General features: G+C 34.7%; 1 protein-coding gene across 5 annotated transcripts in view; it reads right to left on the bottom strand.

Moving 5' to 3' along the window:
• The window catches only part of STX17 (syntaxin 17), a 58,624-nt gene that overhangs the window by 13,222 nt on the left and 26,035 nt on the right, over positions 1-19,367 (bottom strand). For 4 of the 5 annotated variants that reach the window (XM_004747693.3, XM_013053814.2, XM_045081629.1 and 1 more), the window contains 3 exons: positions 8,020-8,245; positions 859-974; positions 730-780 (listed from right to left, as the gene is read on the bottom strand). In XM_004747693.3, the coding sequence (XP_004747750.1) occupies positions 730-780; positions 859-974; positions 8,020-8,245 (393 nt within the window). Of the gene's footprint in view, positions 1-729; positions 781-858; positions 975-8,019; positions 8,246-17,179; positions 17,268-19,367 lie in introns of those variants that run through there. The other variant, XM_004747695.3, reaches the window with a different exon arrangement.

Raw genomic sequence — 19,367 nt, 5'->3', positions numbered from 1 at the left:
TCTTTCTTAACCAGACTGGATCATATCACTCTAACCTGCTCAAAAATCTGTATCACTCCTTAATGCCTACAAACTAAAGTTCAGATTCTTTGGTATGGCCCTCAATACCATCTCAATCAAGCCCTCACACTCCTTACTTTGCCTGTCCATAGTATCTCACGCTTTGTCATTCTTCTCTACTCTGTGTCTTTGTTCACCTGTTTTCAAGTGCCGCCTTCCCCACTCCCATCTGTGGATATTTTACTCAGTTTTCAAGGCTCAAGCAAATGCTACCTATCTCGTAAAGCTATCCTTAATATTTCTACCTCACAACCCCGCCTCCCTCCCTTGGAATTAAATGCTTCTGTTAGAGCTAATAATACGTCGCTTCATCCCTCATTTCTGCACTTAATAATGCTTGAAATTTCAGTTTTGGGGGTCCAAACTTATCCAAACCCACTGTAAACCCTTAAAGGCAGAGAAGAGGCCTCATTTATTCCTAAAGCTAACCTTGTCAGACCCTTGGTGCCAAAGTTTAACACAGTACCTTCCATGTAACAAATGCTTGATAAATGATAAATTATTAAATTGATCTGGACTGTTGATGAGAACTGTTAGACTTCTATCCGTGGCTCAACACTTCAAAATTGTAACTTCTATTAAACTTCTAATCAAAAGTGTAGGAATTAATAAAAGTTTCTTATCCTATTAATCTAACATTTCTGAGCCAACAACAATTCTAATACTTACATTCACTAGGAGAGAGAAATCAGTGACCAGTTGGCTAAGTTCAATTAAGTCCTTAAAAAGAGAGAAGAAAAGGAAGTTACTTACTTTTTTGTCTCACAGCCATCAAAATGAAAATAATTTTTAACGTACCGCTTCTAAGGTTTCCCATGATTCTGCAGCATTTTCGTCTTGAGGAATTTCAGGCAACGCATATACCTGAGTCATATTCTGAGGATCAGCTTCAGCCTCAGCAGTGTGAAGTGTTCCTGGATGAACACAGCCTCATGTTTAGGGTTTATGAGCTTTGTTAGAAAGCAGACAGCATAAATCAATTTTGTAAAACAATTCCCATGTAAAATGTTAGCTAACTGAATTCAGGCTGGAAGTAAATTGATTATTCCATAGAAATAGATACATCTATGGGCAGATTGTTTCCAGGTTAACAAGTATTTTTTTCTTTAATTCTACAAAGTCATCACACAAAAATGGCTACAGATGCCACCCACCCAGTCTGAATAACTAGAGCTCAGTGAGGAAGAAGCACTGAAGGAAAACTATTCTATTTGGCCACTTTCCATATAGAGATACCCACTAGAAATAGGTTTCACACTTGCAATGTAAATCATTAACCTTTTCTTTGGGAAATTTAGTAGTAAGTATCAGATTCATACGGTATTAAAAGTAGGAAAGTGATGTGTTTTTTGCAATAAAAATCAGTCATTTGGGGTAACAATATATCTGTCATCAAATGAACACCTCTTATTGTGTGGATCTTTTTGTACATCTTTCTTCTAAGAGTCATTTTTCTAGCCCACTTCTCCATTACTTCTATATCTTTCCTGAGTTTTAAAAAAGTCATCAAGCCCCTAAGGCCTTCCTCAGAAAAACTGGTCTGATAATGAATTAATTTACACTCCAAACCCCACCTTCAAGTCTTTATTTCCTTGTATTGGTTTTACCAGCCATTCATTCATTAAACTGATATGGACTGATGACCACTAAATGCCAATCAGTGTACTCAGGTAGCACAGACACGATGGTAAACCACAAAAGTAGCTAGAGGGAGTCAACACAGTACAATGGTTAGAGCATGGGCCTAGTCAGAAAGACCTAGGTTAGAATCCTGACTTGGCTAATGACTAGCTAATTTTCCTCATTTTTTCAAAAAATAAGGTGAATGGGGCACCTGGCTGGCTCAGTTGGAAGAACATGTGATTCTTGATCTTGGGGTTGTGAGTTCGACCTCCACGTTGGGTGCAGACATTACTTAAATGAATAAATAAAACTTTTAAAAAATAATAAAATAAGGTGATAAGTATTCATTTTGCACTGTGGCTGGCTTAAAAATTGAGTATAAGTTGCTTAATAGTTACTACTATAATAACTAACTATTGCTATTGCTACTATTATTAATGGAATTTACCATATTATATACAATATACTATATTAACAGGCAAGTTCAGAATAGCCTGATAACAACTATGATATGAGTAAATATGGAACACTGTATCAGTACAGAAGAGAGGTATTTAACCTAGACTTGGGGAGGGGAGAGTAGTTGGAGGTTTTGAAGCAGAAGCCTGAGGATGAACAGCAATTACATAGGTGAACTGGGGATAAAGATGGAGGGAAAAGCAGAGAGTATTCAGGTCAGGGAAAATAATATGTGCATAGGTTTGGGAACTAGAAGGAGTTCAAACAAAATACAGACTGTGAAAGAGAAAAGCAAAGACTGAGCTTTTCAGGAAATCAAAGGTGACATTATTCATGGTATTATAAACTATGCTGAAGAATTTTGTTTTTCTCTAAGATCAATAGAGAACTATTAAAAGGAGTTGGAGACTACTGGGAAGCTGGAGGGGGCTATAATCAGATTTCAGATTTAGAAAGGGAACCATAGCTGTAGTGTGAAGAACAGATCAAGGATGAAGTTGAAAGGTAAAAAAGAAATTAAAAAAAAAAAAATCGGAGAGTGAAAAACCAGTCAGGAAGCTTTGCAGTTTGTCCAGTGCAAAATGATGATGGTTTGCTCTAGGACAGTGGCACTGGAAATGGAAAGAAGATATTGAAAGGTCTAATTCCTTTTGTCCCCCTTACTTCAAGCTCAAAATACCTACCACTTTAATATTATCTGGTACCTGTTACATATTGTGTTGGGTACCAGAGATGAGAAAATGAATAATACAAAAGAGATGTTCTCAAGGAACTTATATTCTAGAAGAGTCAGACATACATAGAGACAATCCTAAAACAGTAAGAGTCTAATTGGGAAGGTATCTGACCCAGCTTGGTGTGGTGTGCAGTTTACGAGACAGCTTCCTTAAAAAGGTGATTTTTTAAAAGCTTTTATTCATTTATTTGACAGAGAGAGACACAGTGAGAGTGAACACAAGCAGGGGGAGAGGGAGAGGGAGAAGCAGGCTTTCTGCTGAGCAGGGAGCCCAATGTGGGGCTCAATCCCAGGACCCTGGGATCATGACCTGAGCCCTTCGAAGGCAGATGCTTAACAACTGAGCCACCCAGGTTCCCCAGAAAAGTGATCTTATGAGACGAAGAAAATAGGAATATAAGTTCTACACAGAGAGACTGGCATAAAAAAGGCTCTCAGAGAAGAAAAAATAAAACAACATAAAATCAGCAGGTTGGTCTTTCAAAGAATAAAGTAAAAGACACAAAGTTACAAACACAGAACATTACACACATGGTTAGGAGGGTTCTTACTGTAGACTAGTTAAAGTCTTTGGACTTTATCTGGATGACAGTCCAGAGATACTAAAGTGTTACATGCAAGGACATGATATAATGATGTGTAACACCTGATCTATTAAAAGTCATAACTCTTAAGTTCATCTTCTCAATTTTTTTCATCCTAGTATTTTATAAAATTGCATTGCTATTTTACTTTTGAAACTTATGAATGTTTTTACTTCTCGAGGAAAAGAATCTCCTTGAATTGTTTAGGAAAGGTATAGTCAATTAACTAAGAAATATTTTGTAGGCTTATCAGAATTGATAGTGTTCTTTTAATTTTGAAATTTAGCTTATCTGAATACATTTCCTTATCTTAAAGGAAGAGCAAAAACATTAGACTAAGTTTTACATTACAACATTATGGCAAGTATCCAATATTTTAAAAGCTCTCTGATTTTTTACAAATGTTTAAAAGAGTTACTTACCTTATGTCCTAACTTATTACGTGAAGATACTTTCATTTTCATATCAGTCAAGAAAAATGAATTATTCTAAGACTGCTTATACTTAATATTTCTATTGTAATAACCCCAACATCTTTAAGAGGATGATGAATAATGATAATTTTATCATTAACAGACAAAATGTAAAGCAGAACTTTATAATTACAACATCCACTTAAAGGATTTTTATAAGCCATAGCGTTTATACTATTACAGAGGATTTAAATGAAGTATGCCAGGGTATACAATAAAATGAGGGGAGATTGTCATAAATAAATTCTTTATCTAAAAGAATGAAGAAGGGGTGGGAAATGTTTGGCATTTTAAGCAAACATAAAAGATTTCCCCTGGTAAAAGTGTTTAAGTCATTTACGTCTCACTTGAAACCAAACTGCGTATGCATCTTAGTTCAAATGAAGTCTTAGAACAAAGAAATCTGTTCTACTCCATGGAAAATCCTGCTGTAAACTTACAACTCTGAACATCACTAATCAATTTGAGGCATAACTAACAATTAAGAAAGAAACCCTTTAATTTCTCCAACTTCCATAATTCATTTATTCTAGCTTATATTAGAAATCACTACCTCACTGAACATCCACTGACTTTGAACTTTTAGGAACTGCTACAGACACGATGAGAAAAAAACACTGAGACAGATTATAGCTGCAGGAAAGAAGGATGAAGAACTCACCCTGTGCACAGAAGTCAAATTGCTATTGTTTTATATGATGAAATCATTTAAGATAGTTCCATCCAAATGCAAACAACTGCAAGTGTAAAGGGCATGAAGAATACATATATCACTTCCCACTGTTTTTCAAATTCTAGTTTTAAGACCTTATTATTGACTACAAACTCACATAAACATGAAGATATTTTTAGTTGAAGAAATAACACAGATCTTTGTCTCCATACATGCAAACACTCTTTCTTTGTCTTTCTCTCTTTCTCTCTCTGAAAGGCAATGATTCTAACTAAGAATTATAACACAACATGTAAGAAATTTCCATTAAACTTCAATGTTAGGAAAAAGTTTCATTTTAAGTCTAAATTAATTCAAAGACATTTCCTGAAATTTTCATATTAGGACAGCTTAAAAATAGTGAAATTAATCTCTTGATCATCTATACCAACCTATCTATCAAAATAAAATGACTTCTAAATCATGGCTTGACTTAGCCGCAAAAGAGGATTTTTAAGAAAATTAAAACCAACAGAAAATGTATCTTCTGAATAATATACAAAACTATCCATGTTCTTCACAAAACTGTTCACTACATGTATATATACCTGTGATAAAATCTGATATTTCATCAAATTCAATACATGATCTGAAGTTCCCAACGGTTTTAAGATTGGATTCTTTTCTTTTGTGAATATTTGTTTAAAATGTAATAAGATTCTGTTCCTATTGCACTGGTGAATTGTTATGTGTTGGATGGGGAGTAAGAAAGACAAAGATGGAGAGGAACACTGATTCACTCTATATGACTTGATATACCTTTCTAAATACAAATCAAATTTGTAGGTTCATCACTTCTCTTGGTTGGAAGCAATATGCTAAAAATGAAACCAGACACACAAGTGAGACAGAAGGGAGTTTCTCAGATCAAGCAAGATTGGCAGAGAAGATTTGCTTTAGGAACTCTCAGAATCTGGACAAAAGCAACAGCAAAATCATCACAGCTTCCCCTGAAACTTAATAAGCTTCCTTTACTCTCCAGAGAACATAAAACGTCCTATTCTACTTGTTATTTCTATCTGTAAATGAAAAACTATTTTTGTATTTTGATCTCACTCATGGAAATGTGGCAACATTGCTCCTGAATCTCTGCTGATATTTCCAACCAATTTATTTAGAATCAGATTGAATTTGTAAAGGAAGAAGTATTTTAAGGCACTTAACTTCTATGCAAATCAAACACATTTTTTTTCTGTAGAGGCTGTCACTACTATAATGAGTACCTAAAGCAAAAACAAAGAAAAACCAGAAAGCACAGGATAAAAACACGTAGAATGACAAAAAAGAGCCCACAACTAGTAGAACACCCATGCGGCAAACTCAATTCCCACCCCACTGTTAAAGTCTTATGTAAATTAGTTGCTTTGTTTTTTTCTTTCCCATCCTCTCAATTATTTGTTAATATTATTTTTGGATTTAAGGCAACCCAGTAGAAACTCTCACATGGTGAAATACTCAGGCACTCAGTGAGACGTTCATTTTAACTACTTACTGTTCACAATGGGTTCAAAATCAAAGCACAATTTCACCAGTACACCATTTGGAATTTTAAATTCTATACATTGTTTTAGGTGTAACTCAGGTATTTTATAAATAGAATGACTGTCTCAATCAAGTCAGCACTAGCTACAGAGATTTAATCCTGCAGTTTCTCCCAGGGGTAAGTGATTAGGTCTGTAGCTAATCTGATGTTGATTAGCTAATCTGAAATTGAAAAATTTGAGAATCAAGAGTTGGAAAATGAATCTCTTCATCTCCTTCATCCTCTAGCTTTGCTTCAATCTTTTTCATGTTCTCTCTATATGCGCTTCCTCAAATATTGATTTTATATATATTATATATATGTGTGTGTATGTATGTGTATATACATATATACATAAATATATAACACCATATAATTTAACACCAGTCAGCTTCCTACAGAGAAATTTAATTGCCAGCAAACTGTTCAACTGCCTTCTTCTAATAATCACCCAGTTCCTCTGATGATATGTACACCCAAGTTTGTTGAGCCCAAACAGTCCTACTGGCAGAAACTCAATGCAATAATAAAATGAAATCAAAGCAAGTTTTAGAATAGTATTATATTGTGAGAAACTCTCAGAACTCAAAATTTTTGTTTGCTAGGGAATTGCTGGTGATGGGCAATTCAAAACTAAATAGCAAGAGAGACTTGATGTCAGCAACTCCAGAAATTCCAGCCTATCTTCACTGCTGTTACCACCATACAACTGTTACAATATCTAGGTAATTAAGGAGTCTAGGTGATTAGACACTGTCACAACGTCCAGGTGAATAAGCAGGACAGCTGCTTCTCTATACTTGCACATCAAGTATCAGTTCACCCTAAGTAATATGAGCAGCATTTATCCTAATCAATATATGGTGATGATAAATATATATGGACAGAATAATGTAAACAGTAACTACAAACTATCAAAAGCAATCTTCCCAAATATTCTTCAACTGAGGGGCTGAGTGCTAACATCTCCTTCTCTGCAAAACACTTCAGGTACTGGTTATCCACAGAGTGTAGTGAGAATAGTGCATCTGAAATTACAAAACTGTCTCTAAAAAGATATTTATTCATTCACATTTATGAAACATTTACATATGGTCTACTATGTGCCAAGCACTATATACTATGTGCTAGGTACTCAGGATACAAGAAAAGCAAGATTACCAAGAAACTGGGGACGATGGCCTGTTTCCCCTAATTTTTTTAATTTCCAGTTCCCTATACATTACTGGATCATAAGCAGCAAAATAAAATGTTAAAAAATGATCTGGTTTTGGAGACAGGGAATGGAGCCTCCTACATAAATAAAAAAGATGAAAACTGGACAGGTGTAACATCTCTCGGATTCTAATTTATATATATACCCCACCTTTACCATTAAGATTTAAAGCATCTTAGAACATATATAAAATGTTAACAAGATCACATAAATTAAAAGAGAAACAAAAAAGGAAATATGAGTGCAGCAATGACAGAGAGAGAACGGGAAGCAGGCTCTCCGCCAAGCAGACAGCCCGACGCGGGGCTCGATCCCAGGACCCCGAGACCACAACCTGAGCCAAAGGCAGAGGGCTAACCCACTGAGCCACCCAGGTGCCCCAAATTTATTTTTAATACATAGACAAATAGGTACTTGAAGCCTAGAAGTTCCACTCTATATGGCATAGCTTCAAAATTTTTATCCTACAAAACTTTTAGGGTATGCATACCTAGGCACACTCCAGGTCCAAGAATTCAACAAACTGAAAAAGAACATAATCTATGGAAACTTATGTATCTGCAGGAGCTATACAAGATAGTAAACTTTAATGAACTGCATTACTATGATCAAAGAATAAGACTTAGTACATTACCACCAACAGTCATGGATCTGGTCAAAGAAGGCTGTAATAAAGTTTCTTCATCATGAAACTGTTTCTTAAGTTCTTCTACAGATTCCAGATGGAGTTGAAGAAATTCTGCTGTTGCTGCTGATGCTTCTTCTTTAACAGGATCTATCATTCTCTTCAGAAGTACCAGGTCATCCTTTCGGACTTTCAAACAAAGTTTCTCCATTTCTCGGATATTGGAACGGAGTTGCTTATAAAAGAAAATAAAAAATTATTAAAGCCACCATCTGTTAATCTAAAATACCTTCATTTGCAGAGGTAACCTATGATAATGGTCATGAATGGAAATGATTTCAAGTATTCTCAACAACAGAAGGTATACATAACATTGTTCTATTTTTCATGTCCCTCACCAAACAGAGCTTAAGAACTCATATCCTCATGCTTTGAATTTATTTAGCATTTTTTTCCTTCATTAAATGTGATTATTACAAATGTAACGGATACTCTTCATAATAAATCAGACGCTGTAGACATATGAAGGAAAAATGATTTCCCCCTTCACCAATACAACTTCCTCTCTTAATACAGTCCTTTCCACACATTTCCCACTGCTCATGAAAACATTAACATATATAGTCTTTCCTTCTTTTTTACAAAAAAATGGACATTGTAATAATCTATAATTTGTTATTCCTCACCCCAATAATATAACAGTATCATCATGGATATCCTTCTTGATTAAAGAATGTACCATATTCCATGGTACAGATGTAAAATGATTTATTCAATGACCCCTGCAAATGATCAACAGTCATTCATGTTGTTTCCAAAACAGAAATCCTTGAATATATCTTGATACACTGTAGTTGTATATATATATTAATATTATAGTATAAGCTATTATACTACATTTTGTAGAAATGATTCCCAAAAGTGAGAGTACTCAAAGGATCATGCGCATTTTTTAAAAAGATTTTATTTATTTATTTGACAGAAATCTCAAGTAGGCAGAGAGGCAGACAGAGAGAGAGAGGAGGAAGCAGGCTCCCTGCCAAGCAGAGAGTCCAATGCGGGACTCGACCTCAGGACCCTGAGATCATGACCTGAGCTGAAGGCAGAGGCTTAACCCGCTGAGCCACCCAGGCGCCCAGATCATGTGCATTCTTACTTCAATAGTTATTGTCAGTTTTTTCTAAGTAACAATTCATGCTACCACTGAAGTATGAGTGCCCATTTCCCCACATACTGCCAGTACTACATGTTATCTCACTGTTGCTTCAATTTGCATTTCAGAGTATAGCTGTCAGATTTATATCAAGTGATTTCTCCCTCCTTTTAGAATCATCTGCTGACATAATCATCAATTTTCCTCTAATATGCTGATGAGTTATGGGTAGGTTTCATAAAATATGCCATCTTTACATTCCTGAGATAAACTCTTCCTGATAACACATATAATTTTTTGGATTCAATCAGTTAATAAATTATTTGGACTTTCAACACACGTCCGTCTATATGTGTGTATGCTTGTGTGTGCATACATGAATGGTGTGTGTCTATATTATCTTTACCGGATTTAAACTCACTTTAACAAGTTCAAGGTTGTGCTAGCTTCGCAGAATGAATGGAGGAGCCTTCCATGTTTTCCAATGGACTATACTTTGAAAAACATAAAAACCAACTATTCTTTGACAATAAAATAGAACTTGCAAGAATGATCTGAGTATGATGCTTCCGAAAAATGATGATCTCTATAATATTTATCATAAAATTTAGAATATATTCTAGGGCGCCTGGGTAGCTCAGTTGGTTGAGTGTCTGCTTTGGCTCAGGTCACAATCCCAGGGTCCTGGGATCAAGTCCCGCATTGGGCTCCCTCCTCAGCAAGGAGCCCGCTTCTCCTTCTCCCTCTGCCCCTCCCCCAGCTTGTACTCTTGCTTGCTCACTCACTCTCTCAAATAAGTAAAATCTTAAAAAAAGGAATATATTTTAATATTTCTCACATAATATTTTAATTCTTCTCCCCTATCTCACTTTCACAGGTACTAATTCGAATTATGTATAACAGGACAGAATGTATTAATTTCTTTTATTTCTCAAGTACCTATTCTGGGTGAGGTGTTAACATCCTGTATTATTACATTCCACATTATTACATTATAGAAAAATCAGAACAAAGAAAACTTGTTAAGGATTTACTTAATTTTGCCTAGCAGCAAAGCTCAATTAAAACCTGAGTATTTTATTAAGTTTTCATTTTAATTCAGCATAGTCAACATACAGTATTTTATTAGTTTCAGGTGTACAATACAGGGATTCAACAATTCCATACAACACCCAGTGCTCATCACAAGTGCCCTCCTTAATCCCCATCACCAATTTTACCCATTCTCCTACCCTCCTCCTCTCTGGTAAGCATCAGTTTGTTCTCTAGAGTTAACAGTCTGTTTCTTGGTTTCTTGTTTTTCCTTTGCTCATTTGTTTTGTTTCTTAAATTCCACATATCAGTGAGATTGTATAATATTTGTCTTTCTCTGACTGATTTCACCTAGCATTATACTCTCTGGCTCCATCCCTGGTGTTGCAAATGGCAAGATTTCATTTTTTTTTTAATGGCTGAATAATATTCCGGGGTGTGTGTGTGTGTGTGACATCTTCTTTATCCATTCATCTATCCATAGGAACTTGGCCTGCTTCCATAATTTGGCTATTGTAAATAATACCATCATAAACATAGGGGTGCATGTATCTCTTTAAATTAGAGCTTTTTTATTTTGGGGGTAAATAACCAGTAATACAATTACTAGACTGTAGGGTAGTTCTATTTTTAACTTTCTGAGGAACCTCCTTACTGTTTTCCATAGTGGCTGCATCAATTTGCATTCCTACCAACAGTACATAGAGGATTCCTTTTTCTCCATAAACTCACCAACACTTTATTTCTTGTGTTTTGATTTTAGCCATTCTGACAAGTGTGAGATATCTCATTGTAGTTTTGATTTGCATTTCCCTGATGATGAGTGACATAGAATATCTTTTCATGTGTCTATTGGCCATCTGAATGTCTTCTTTGAAGAAATGTCTGTTCATGTCTTCTGCCCATTTTTAATTGGATTATCTGTTTTGGGGGTGTTGAGTTTGTATTAGTTCTTTATATTTTGGATACTAATCCTTTATTGGATATGTCATTTGCAAATATCTTCTTGCATTCAGTAGATTGCCTTTTAGTTTTGTTGACTGTTTCCTTTACTGTGCAGAAGGTTTTTATTTTGATATAGTCCCAGCAGTTTATTTCCCTTCCCTCAGGAGATCTATATAGAAGAATGTTGCTATGATCAATGTCAGAAAAATTACTGCCTGTGCTGCTCTCTTCTAGGATTTTTATGAAAACCCAGGTATTCTCAAAAGTCCAGCTATCTTCCCATTAAACTATAACCATAATTCATATATACATGTGTTCATATATGTGTTCAATAATATATATGTTCATATACATTCATTCATATATTCATATGTTTATATATATATTTCATTAATATAATCAAAGGACCCATTTTATTCTAGTAAAATTAAAAACAATTCTGGGAAGAAGAGTTTAGCTACAACCTAGTGCATTTTGTAAGATATTCTGGGTGAATAAAAAAGTGCTTCTATCCTGCCATGACTCTATACTTCCTTTAATCATCTGTCACTCTTATGTGAACTAAAAAACCTAAGGATAACTGTAAACTAAAAATATGTGATATGCAAGCATTAATATGGAAAAATCATAGAACATATAGGTCTATGTTATCATCCAGTCCAACCTTATGATTTTACAAGAGGGAAAATGGACTCCACATAAACACAGTGGCAGAATTAAGTCTAGTGTCCAGTTTTCAAGTGCTGGAACAGTATTATTTCTAACACACCACCAACTCTTGGCTGTACAATTCCTTTCTGAACTATAGTTGTAAAACTTGGTGCAATAGCTATCACATAGTACATAGAAATATTTTAGGCAGTATTATCTTGGAGAAGCATTTAAGTTTCTGCAGCTAATGAACATTTGCCTATGACATATTCTTCCTATTTTATACAATTTGCACATACATTTATGTCCCCCGTCAAACCATGGTGTCCAGAATTCTATTACTAAGGGTGGAGAGGAAAATACTAAGAGAAAGAAAGAAAACACCCACTGAACTATAAAATCTGATACTATAGTATCAAAAACACAAATAATGGCTATATTTTTATTAAAACTATAAGTTGTCCATTATACTATGTATTTATCTTTTCTGTTTTATTTTACCTTAACTTTATTTTATCCTCATTTTACAGAAGAGAAAATTAAAGCAAGACATTTTTTTTAAAAAGCCTAGGATTATACTTCTAGCAAGAAAGTACAGCCAGGAGTTAAATCCAGGCTATAGAGTGTATGTTCTCAACAATTTTTCTATATAGCTATACTACCCAACAGAAATATAATGCAAACCACAAATGCAAGGCATATGCATAGTTTCAGATTTTCTAATAGTCACATTAAAAAGTAAAAAGGTGAAGCTAATTTTAATGTTTTATTTAACCCAATACATCCAAAATATCATTTAAACATGTAATTAATATAAAAATTATTAAATATTGTACATTCACAGCACATTTCAATTCAAACTAGTCACATTTTTTAATGTAGGGCTTGAACTCATGACTCTGAAATCAAGACCTGAACTGAGATCAAGAGTCAGACATTTAACAGACTAAGCCACTCAGGTGCCCCAAACTAGCTACATTTAACTGTTCAACAATTACATGTGGCTAAGAGGTACCATACTGGACAGCACAGCTATGGAATCTCTCCAAAATCAAATAAAAGAAACATATGTGAAAAACATAAAGTAGGTGTTTCTGCCTCAGGGTACAGCAAGGTAGATAATTCAAACTAACCCTCCCATCAATGAATAATTAAAAAGCTGACAATAAGAAAAATTATAAAGAGACAAAATTCAAAGGCATCAAAAAGCAAACAAGATAGTAAGAAATTTGTAGGCCAAGAATTAGACAAAAGTGAAAATCCAGAGATGAGTCCTAAACTCAAGGCCACATTTGCTGAAGTATTTGCTTACCAGAGTGTCTGAAAGCCTCATAAATTTCTGGGTAAAATACTCAATGCTGGGGCCTGCTAAATATAACCACTATGGTGCTTTGAGCTGGATCTGAAAGAGCTGTACCCCAAGAGCCCAAGTAATCCTGAAATAAATCAGCCTTCACATGAACTACAGTTTGGCTTCCAGTCTTTTGGGTAATGCATAAAAACTTTAATCCCCGAAACTGTATAAAGATAATTGTGGAAAATTAGTACCCCAGGAGCTTAGAGGGAGTAAATGAAATCCTCTCTAGAGGAAAATAAAATTATCCCTATCCTCAAAAAATCTCTCTAAGTAAGTTTTCAAATATAATGCCTGCCAAAGATAATCAAGCACAGGAGAGCATATACAAGATGAAGAATAGGGATGCCTGGGTGGCTCAGTTGGTTGGACGACTGCCTTCGGCTCAGGTCATGACCCTGGAGTCCCGGGATCGAGTCCCGCATCAGGCTCCCAGCTCCATGGGGAGTCTGCTTCTCTCTCTGACCTTCTCCTCGTTAATGCTCTCTCTCACTGTCTCTCTCTCAAGTAAATAAATAAAATCTTAAAAAAAAAAAAGATGATGAATAGCAGAAACAACAGACAACAGAAACATCCAAAGGGATATTTGATATGCATAATAGCAAATGTAGCCTAAAAAACTATGGTTATTTTATCAAAAGATATAAAAATCGGGCTTGGAAATTCAGCAAACACTGGAAACTATAAAAAGTAAAGTATAGATTTTAAAAAGAATGAATATTCTATCATCTAAATATAGAGACGGGATTGGGAAGGAGACAAACAATAAGAGACTCGTAATCTCACAAACAAATTGAGGGTAGCTGGTGGGTGGGGGGCTAGGAAGAGGGTGGTTGGGTTATGGACATTGTGGAGGGTATGTGTTATAATGAGTGCTGTGAAATGTGTAAGCCTGATGATTCACAGACCTGTACCACTGTGGAAAATAATACATGTTAATAAAAATAATTTTTTAAAAAATAGAGTATACAGGGGCACCCGGATGGCTCAGTCAGTTAAGCATCTGATCTTAGTTTAGGCTCAGGTCATGATCTCATGGGTTGATTGAGCCCTGCATTAGGCTCCACGCTCAGTGGGGAGCCTGCTGGAAGATTCTCTCCCTCTGTCCCTCCCCACACTCTTAGTCTTTCTCTCTCCAAATAAATAAATCTTTTTAAAAAGAATAAAAATAAGTACACAAAAGAAAAAATTTAATTAGAGTTTAGCTACAGGGCACCCGTGTGGCTCAATCAATTAAGCATCTGCCTTTAGCTCAGGCCACCATCCCTGGGCCCCTGGATCAACCCCATTTCAGGTTCTCCGCTCAGTGGGAAGCCTGCTTTTCCCTCTTCCTGCCATTCTCCTCCCGGTGCTGTGCACACACACGTTCTCTGTGTCAAATAAATATTTAGCTGCATATTAGACCAACTCATGACTTAGTAAACTGAAAATTAGATATGAAGAAACTATGTAAAAAAGAAACAAAGTTAAAAGATATAGAAGAGAGGTAAAAGACATAGAATATAATTAAAAAAGAATATAATATACATATATTTAGAACCCTAGAGGAAAAGGATATAAAATAAATTTGAATAGATAATGACTAAGAAAAGACATCAATCCACAGATTCAAGAAGGCTGGCAAATCCCGAGAAGAGTAAATAAAAACATACAGCCAAAAAGGGAAAAAAGAAAGGAGAGAGGGAAAGATCTCTCACAAGGAGCTCAAAAAGGAACTAGAGGAAATACAATTTCTTGCAAAAAAGGCCTACCCATCTCAGGGGCACCCCTGCCAATGTTGTATATGCTACAGTTATCCTTCAAACTATGTTGTAATTTCTAACTATTCTATGTTACCTAACTTCTGGTTTCTTCATCCAACATGCCTACCCTAACTTTTTCTCTCTAATCACTCACATTCTGTGATTCAATATATAAATCCAACATTACATGTATGATTATAACTGTTATAAGGGATCTTATTTTGTGTACTATATGTTAAGAACAGCATACATTGCCATATAATGTAAAAAGAAAAATCCATATATAAGCAGTGTAACCAACTACCCAAAGGTCATACCAACAAAACCACCAATAAACCTTGAACAATGACAAAAAAAGCAGGGCCACACCCATTAGACCATAATAAAGACCAGAAAAAGAACAGTAGAACTATAATATGACTTTTCCAAGCAAGAATAAAGGTCAGAAGAGAACAGAATAATACAAAGTATGGAGAAAAAATTATTGTCACCCTAAATTTTAATACCCAGCAAAATATCTTTTGGTAGGTAAAATGAAGATAAACAAAACCTTAGGGAATTTCTCTCCAGCAAATACACAGTAAATATAAAAGTGTCCTTCAGAAAGAATAATAATTAATCCCAGATATAAAGTGGAGATGCATAAAGAAATGAATAACATTAAAAAAAAGTAAAAAAAAAAAAAGTATGGATAAATTTATATGACCAGTAACTATACTAAAACAATAATAGTAATATATTTTAAATATATGTGTATGATTAAAATACATAAAAATAGCATTAAAATTAACATTTACTTTGGGGGACACATATACAACTAAAATATTCCAAGGTACCTGTATAATCTGTCTTATGGATGGATGTATGTTGTAATTTCTAAGAGTATGTAATTCTAAAACTAACTGAGAACAGTTGGATCAATTAAAAAAAATACAAGAAAGTGAAAATGGATATGAAAAAGAATAAAGAATATGTGGAAAAAGTAGAAAGCAGGTAAAAGAGTATAATATCTAAACATAAATACATTGATAATCATATTAAACATAAATGGGATAAATATTCCAGTTGAAAGATAAAAATTTTTAGACTGGAAAAAATATAAAACTCAAGAAATACATCTAAAACATAAATATATGGGTGCCTGGGCGACTCAGTCATTAAGCATCTGCCTTAGGCTTAGGTCATGATCCCAGGGTCCTAGGACTGAGCCCCACATTGGGCTCCCTGCTTGGAGGGAAGCCTGCTTCTCCTTCTCCCTCTGCTGCTCCCCCTGCTTGTGTTCCCTCTCTCACTGTGTCTCTGTCAAATAAATAAATAAAATCTTTAAAAATAAATAAAACATAAAGATAGTTAGAAGTAAAAGGATAAAATGATAAACCATGTACAGCTGACCCATGAAAAACATGGGTTTGAATATATAGATTCAATAAATTAGAATAAATTTGAAAAAGGTTCTTTGTTTTGGTGGAACTTGGCAAGCTGATTCCAAAATGTATTTGGAACTGCACATATAGGGCTGATACTAGCTTTGAAGAAGATTAATAAAAACTTCCTCTATTAGATATTGACTGATTATAAAGCCACAGTAATTAAGATAGTGTGGTATTAGTGCAAGAAAAGAATAGACAAATACACCAATGAGACAGATAGCTGAGAAACAACCTAGGCATACATGCACTGAATTGACAACAAAGGTGGCACTTCAGGGAACCATGATCTTTCCACAAAAGAGTGAGCGGTCATTTGGGTATTCACATGTGAAAAAAAATTAAACTGGACACACCACTTCACACCATACACAATAATTAACCAGACGGATTATAGACCTAAATGTGAAAGGCAAAACAACAGAATATATTTATGATGTAAGAGTAGGAAATACCTCTTAAATGTGGCACAAAAAGCACCAAGAAAAAACTGATCATCTTGACTATACTAAATTAAATGAACTTCTAGGGCACCTGGGTGGTTCAGTTGTTAAGCGCCTGCCTTGGGCTGTGGTCCTGATCCCACTGTCCTGGGATTGAGCCCTGCATCGGGCTCCCTGCTCAGTGGGAAGCTTGCTTTTCCCTCTCCGACTCCCCCTGCTTGTGTTCCCTCTCTTGCTGTCTCTGTCAAATAAATAAATAAAATCTTTTTTAAAAAATTAAATGAACTTCTTATCATCAAGGGATACAACAAAGAAAATGAAAAGGTTAATCACTGAGTGAAAGAAGGTAACTGCAACACATACACTGACAAAGGGGTCACAGACAGAATAAAGAACTCTTATAGATAAGAAAAAGTCAAAACCTGTAGAAATGTGGGCGAGAAGGTTCCCATTCAGCAGGGAGTCTGCTTCTCTCTCTTTCTCTCCCCACCCCTTCCTCTCTGCCCCTCCTCCTGCTCATGCATGCTCTCTCTCAAATAAGTAAATCTATATTAAAAACAAAAACAAAAACAAAGGTTACTCAATAATAGTCTGGTAAATGTAAATTAAACCAGAATTAGTTACCCACCAGAACATCTAAAATTGAAGTTTGACTTTACTAAATATTGGTGTGGATATGGAGACCACAGAAACTCACATTCATCCCTGGAAGGATTGTAAAATTAGTACAACTATTTTGGGAAATAGTTTGTCATTATAATATAGTTGAAAATAAGGATGCCTAATGAGCCAGCGATTCCTCTCCTAGGAATACATTTAACAGAAAGGTATGTATATGTACACCAATGAATGCACATGAATACCAATAAAAATATACAAGAATGTTGGTATCACCTGTAATAGAAACTGAAAACAAAATTTAAAAAAGCTAAAAATAACTCAAATGACCATCAATATATCATAGTAAATGTTTACCATATGCTATGGTAAACTCATACAATGGACCATATACTGGACCGTACAGTACTGTTTTATGTCTCAACCCAGACATAAAAGACATATTATTTATTTCAATTTACATAATGTTCAAAACCAGACTAAATTAATCTATAGCTTAATGACACATTTAGTAGTAAAACTACACTAAGAAAATAAACTATACTCAGAAATACTAAGAAGCAATTACCACATAAATCAAGACAGTGATTATTTTGGGGGAGAGAAAGGTGGTTGTTATAGGAAGGAGGCGATAGGGTTTACAGGATCGGGGCAATTTTCTATTTCTTGATCTGAGTAGTAGTTACATAATAATTTGTTTAGGTGTGTATTTATGCTATATGCATTTATAGCACATATGTTATATTTCACTATAAAAAGTGTTAATAACATTTTTAGAAAAGAATATTATATTAACCTGTATGTTCAATTAAGCTAAGATAGAAACAAATGCGAAAGCATTTGGGTAGGGGTAAAAATGAGTATCAATCTCATTGTGGAAGTATATTACCTACTACCTTGTTGGATAAAAGATATTAATTCATTCATTTGACTAAATTGTGAGGTTGTAGGGACAAGAGACTTATGCCTAATTTCTTTACCATTATATGTCCTCAAGGCTGTATTTGATCCCTGATACATGGTTTGATTCAATAAACATGGTTAACGAATGAATGCTTTCTTAATTATTTTCCATTTAAAGTGGCAAAGCAGTAGTCCAACAACAGAGATCGCCAACTCTCAAGAATGCAACTAGGGGGGGAAAAAAAGAATGCAAGTAGATTTGTTCCCTAGGAATGTGTAATGTAAGTCACTAGGCAAATGAAACATTTCATCTTTCATTAGCTGGAAGAAATAATGAAAGGAACCATGTTTTTGGAATTAATTCTGACTTATAAGCATAAAATAGTGAAGTAGAAATGAAACCCATGGAAAAAAGCAACCATGCCATCTTGGAGTTCTTAACAGTTAAAAAGGGGATAATAAAAACACTAATACTTTAGGGAAGTGAATCACATTTTTCTGGAGAAAATAGCTGTGTGATGCCATAGAAATTTTATTGTGATAGGAAGATCTTCTTTTGAAAGAGAAAGATAGTTTCTAAAAGGTGAAATTCTGAAACTATAAACAAAAAAATTAATCTGATAAGAAAAGAAAGGGCATCTGAAGAATCCAATGTGGTTGTGTATGGTATGCAAAGTTTAGAATTTAAAGAGATTTGTTTAAACCAAAAAAAAAAGGAAGGCATGTGAACAAGGATGAATACAAAAAGTGGTGTGAAACAAGGAGATTCATGTAAGTAAAGTAAAAGCCCAGAATGAGCGGAGGCTGAAGAAAAATGTTAAGAACAATAAAAAGAATTGAAAAAATACATGTAGAGCAAGAACAAGAAAGGAGGAATAGGTCTACTGCTTGGGGCAGATGGTATAATGTTAACAGATGACGCAGAGTAAGAACTACCGAACTCCTATACTGCTTTTCATTCTCTATTAAAGAGAAATATTCAAAACTCAAAGGGGCATAAGAAACATGCTCAAAGGAAACTTGAAATATCTTACTTTCATAATCTAGACAGGCTTCATAAAGAATATTAGGAAAACAGAAGATGTTAAA

The sequence above is a fragment of the Mustela putorius genome, unplaced genomic scaffold, assembly GCF_011764305.1.
Source record: "Mustela putorius furo isolate JIRA1106 unplaced genomic scaffold, ASM1176430v1.1 tig00000580_pilon_pilon_pilon, whole genome shotgun sequence".
In the NCBI taxonomy this organism is placed as follows: Eukaryota; Metazoa; Chordata; class Mammalia; order Carnivora; family Mustelidae; genus Mustela; species Mustela putorius.
This window is presented reverse-complemented; position numbering and strand designations above follow the sequence as displayed.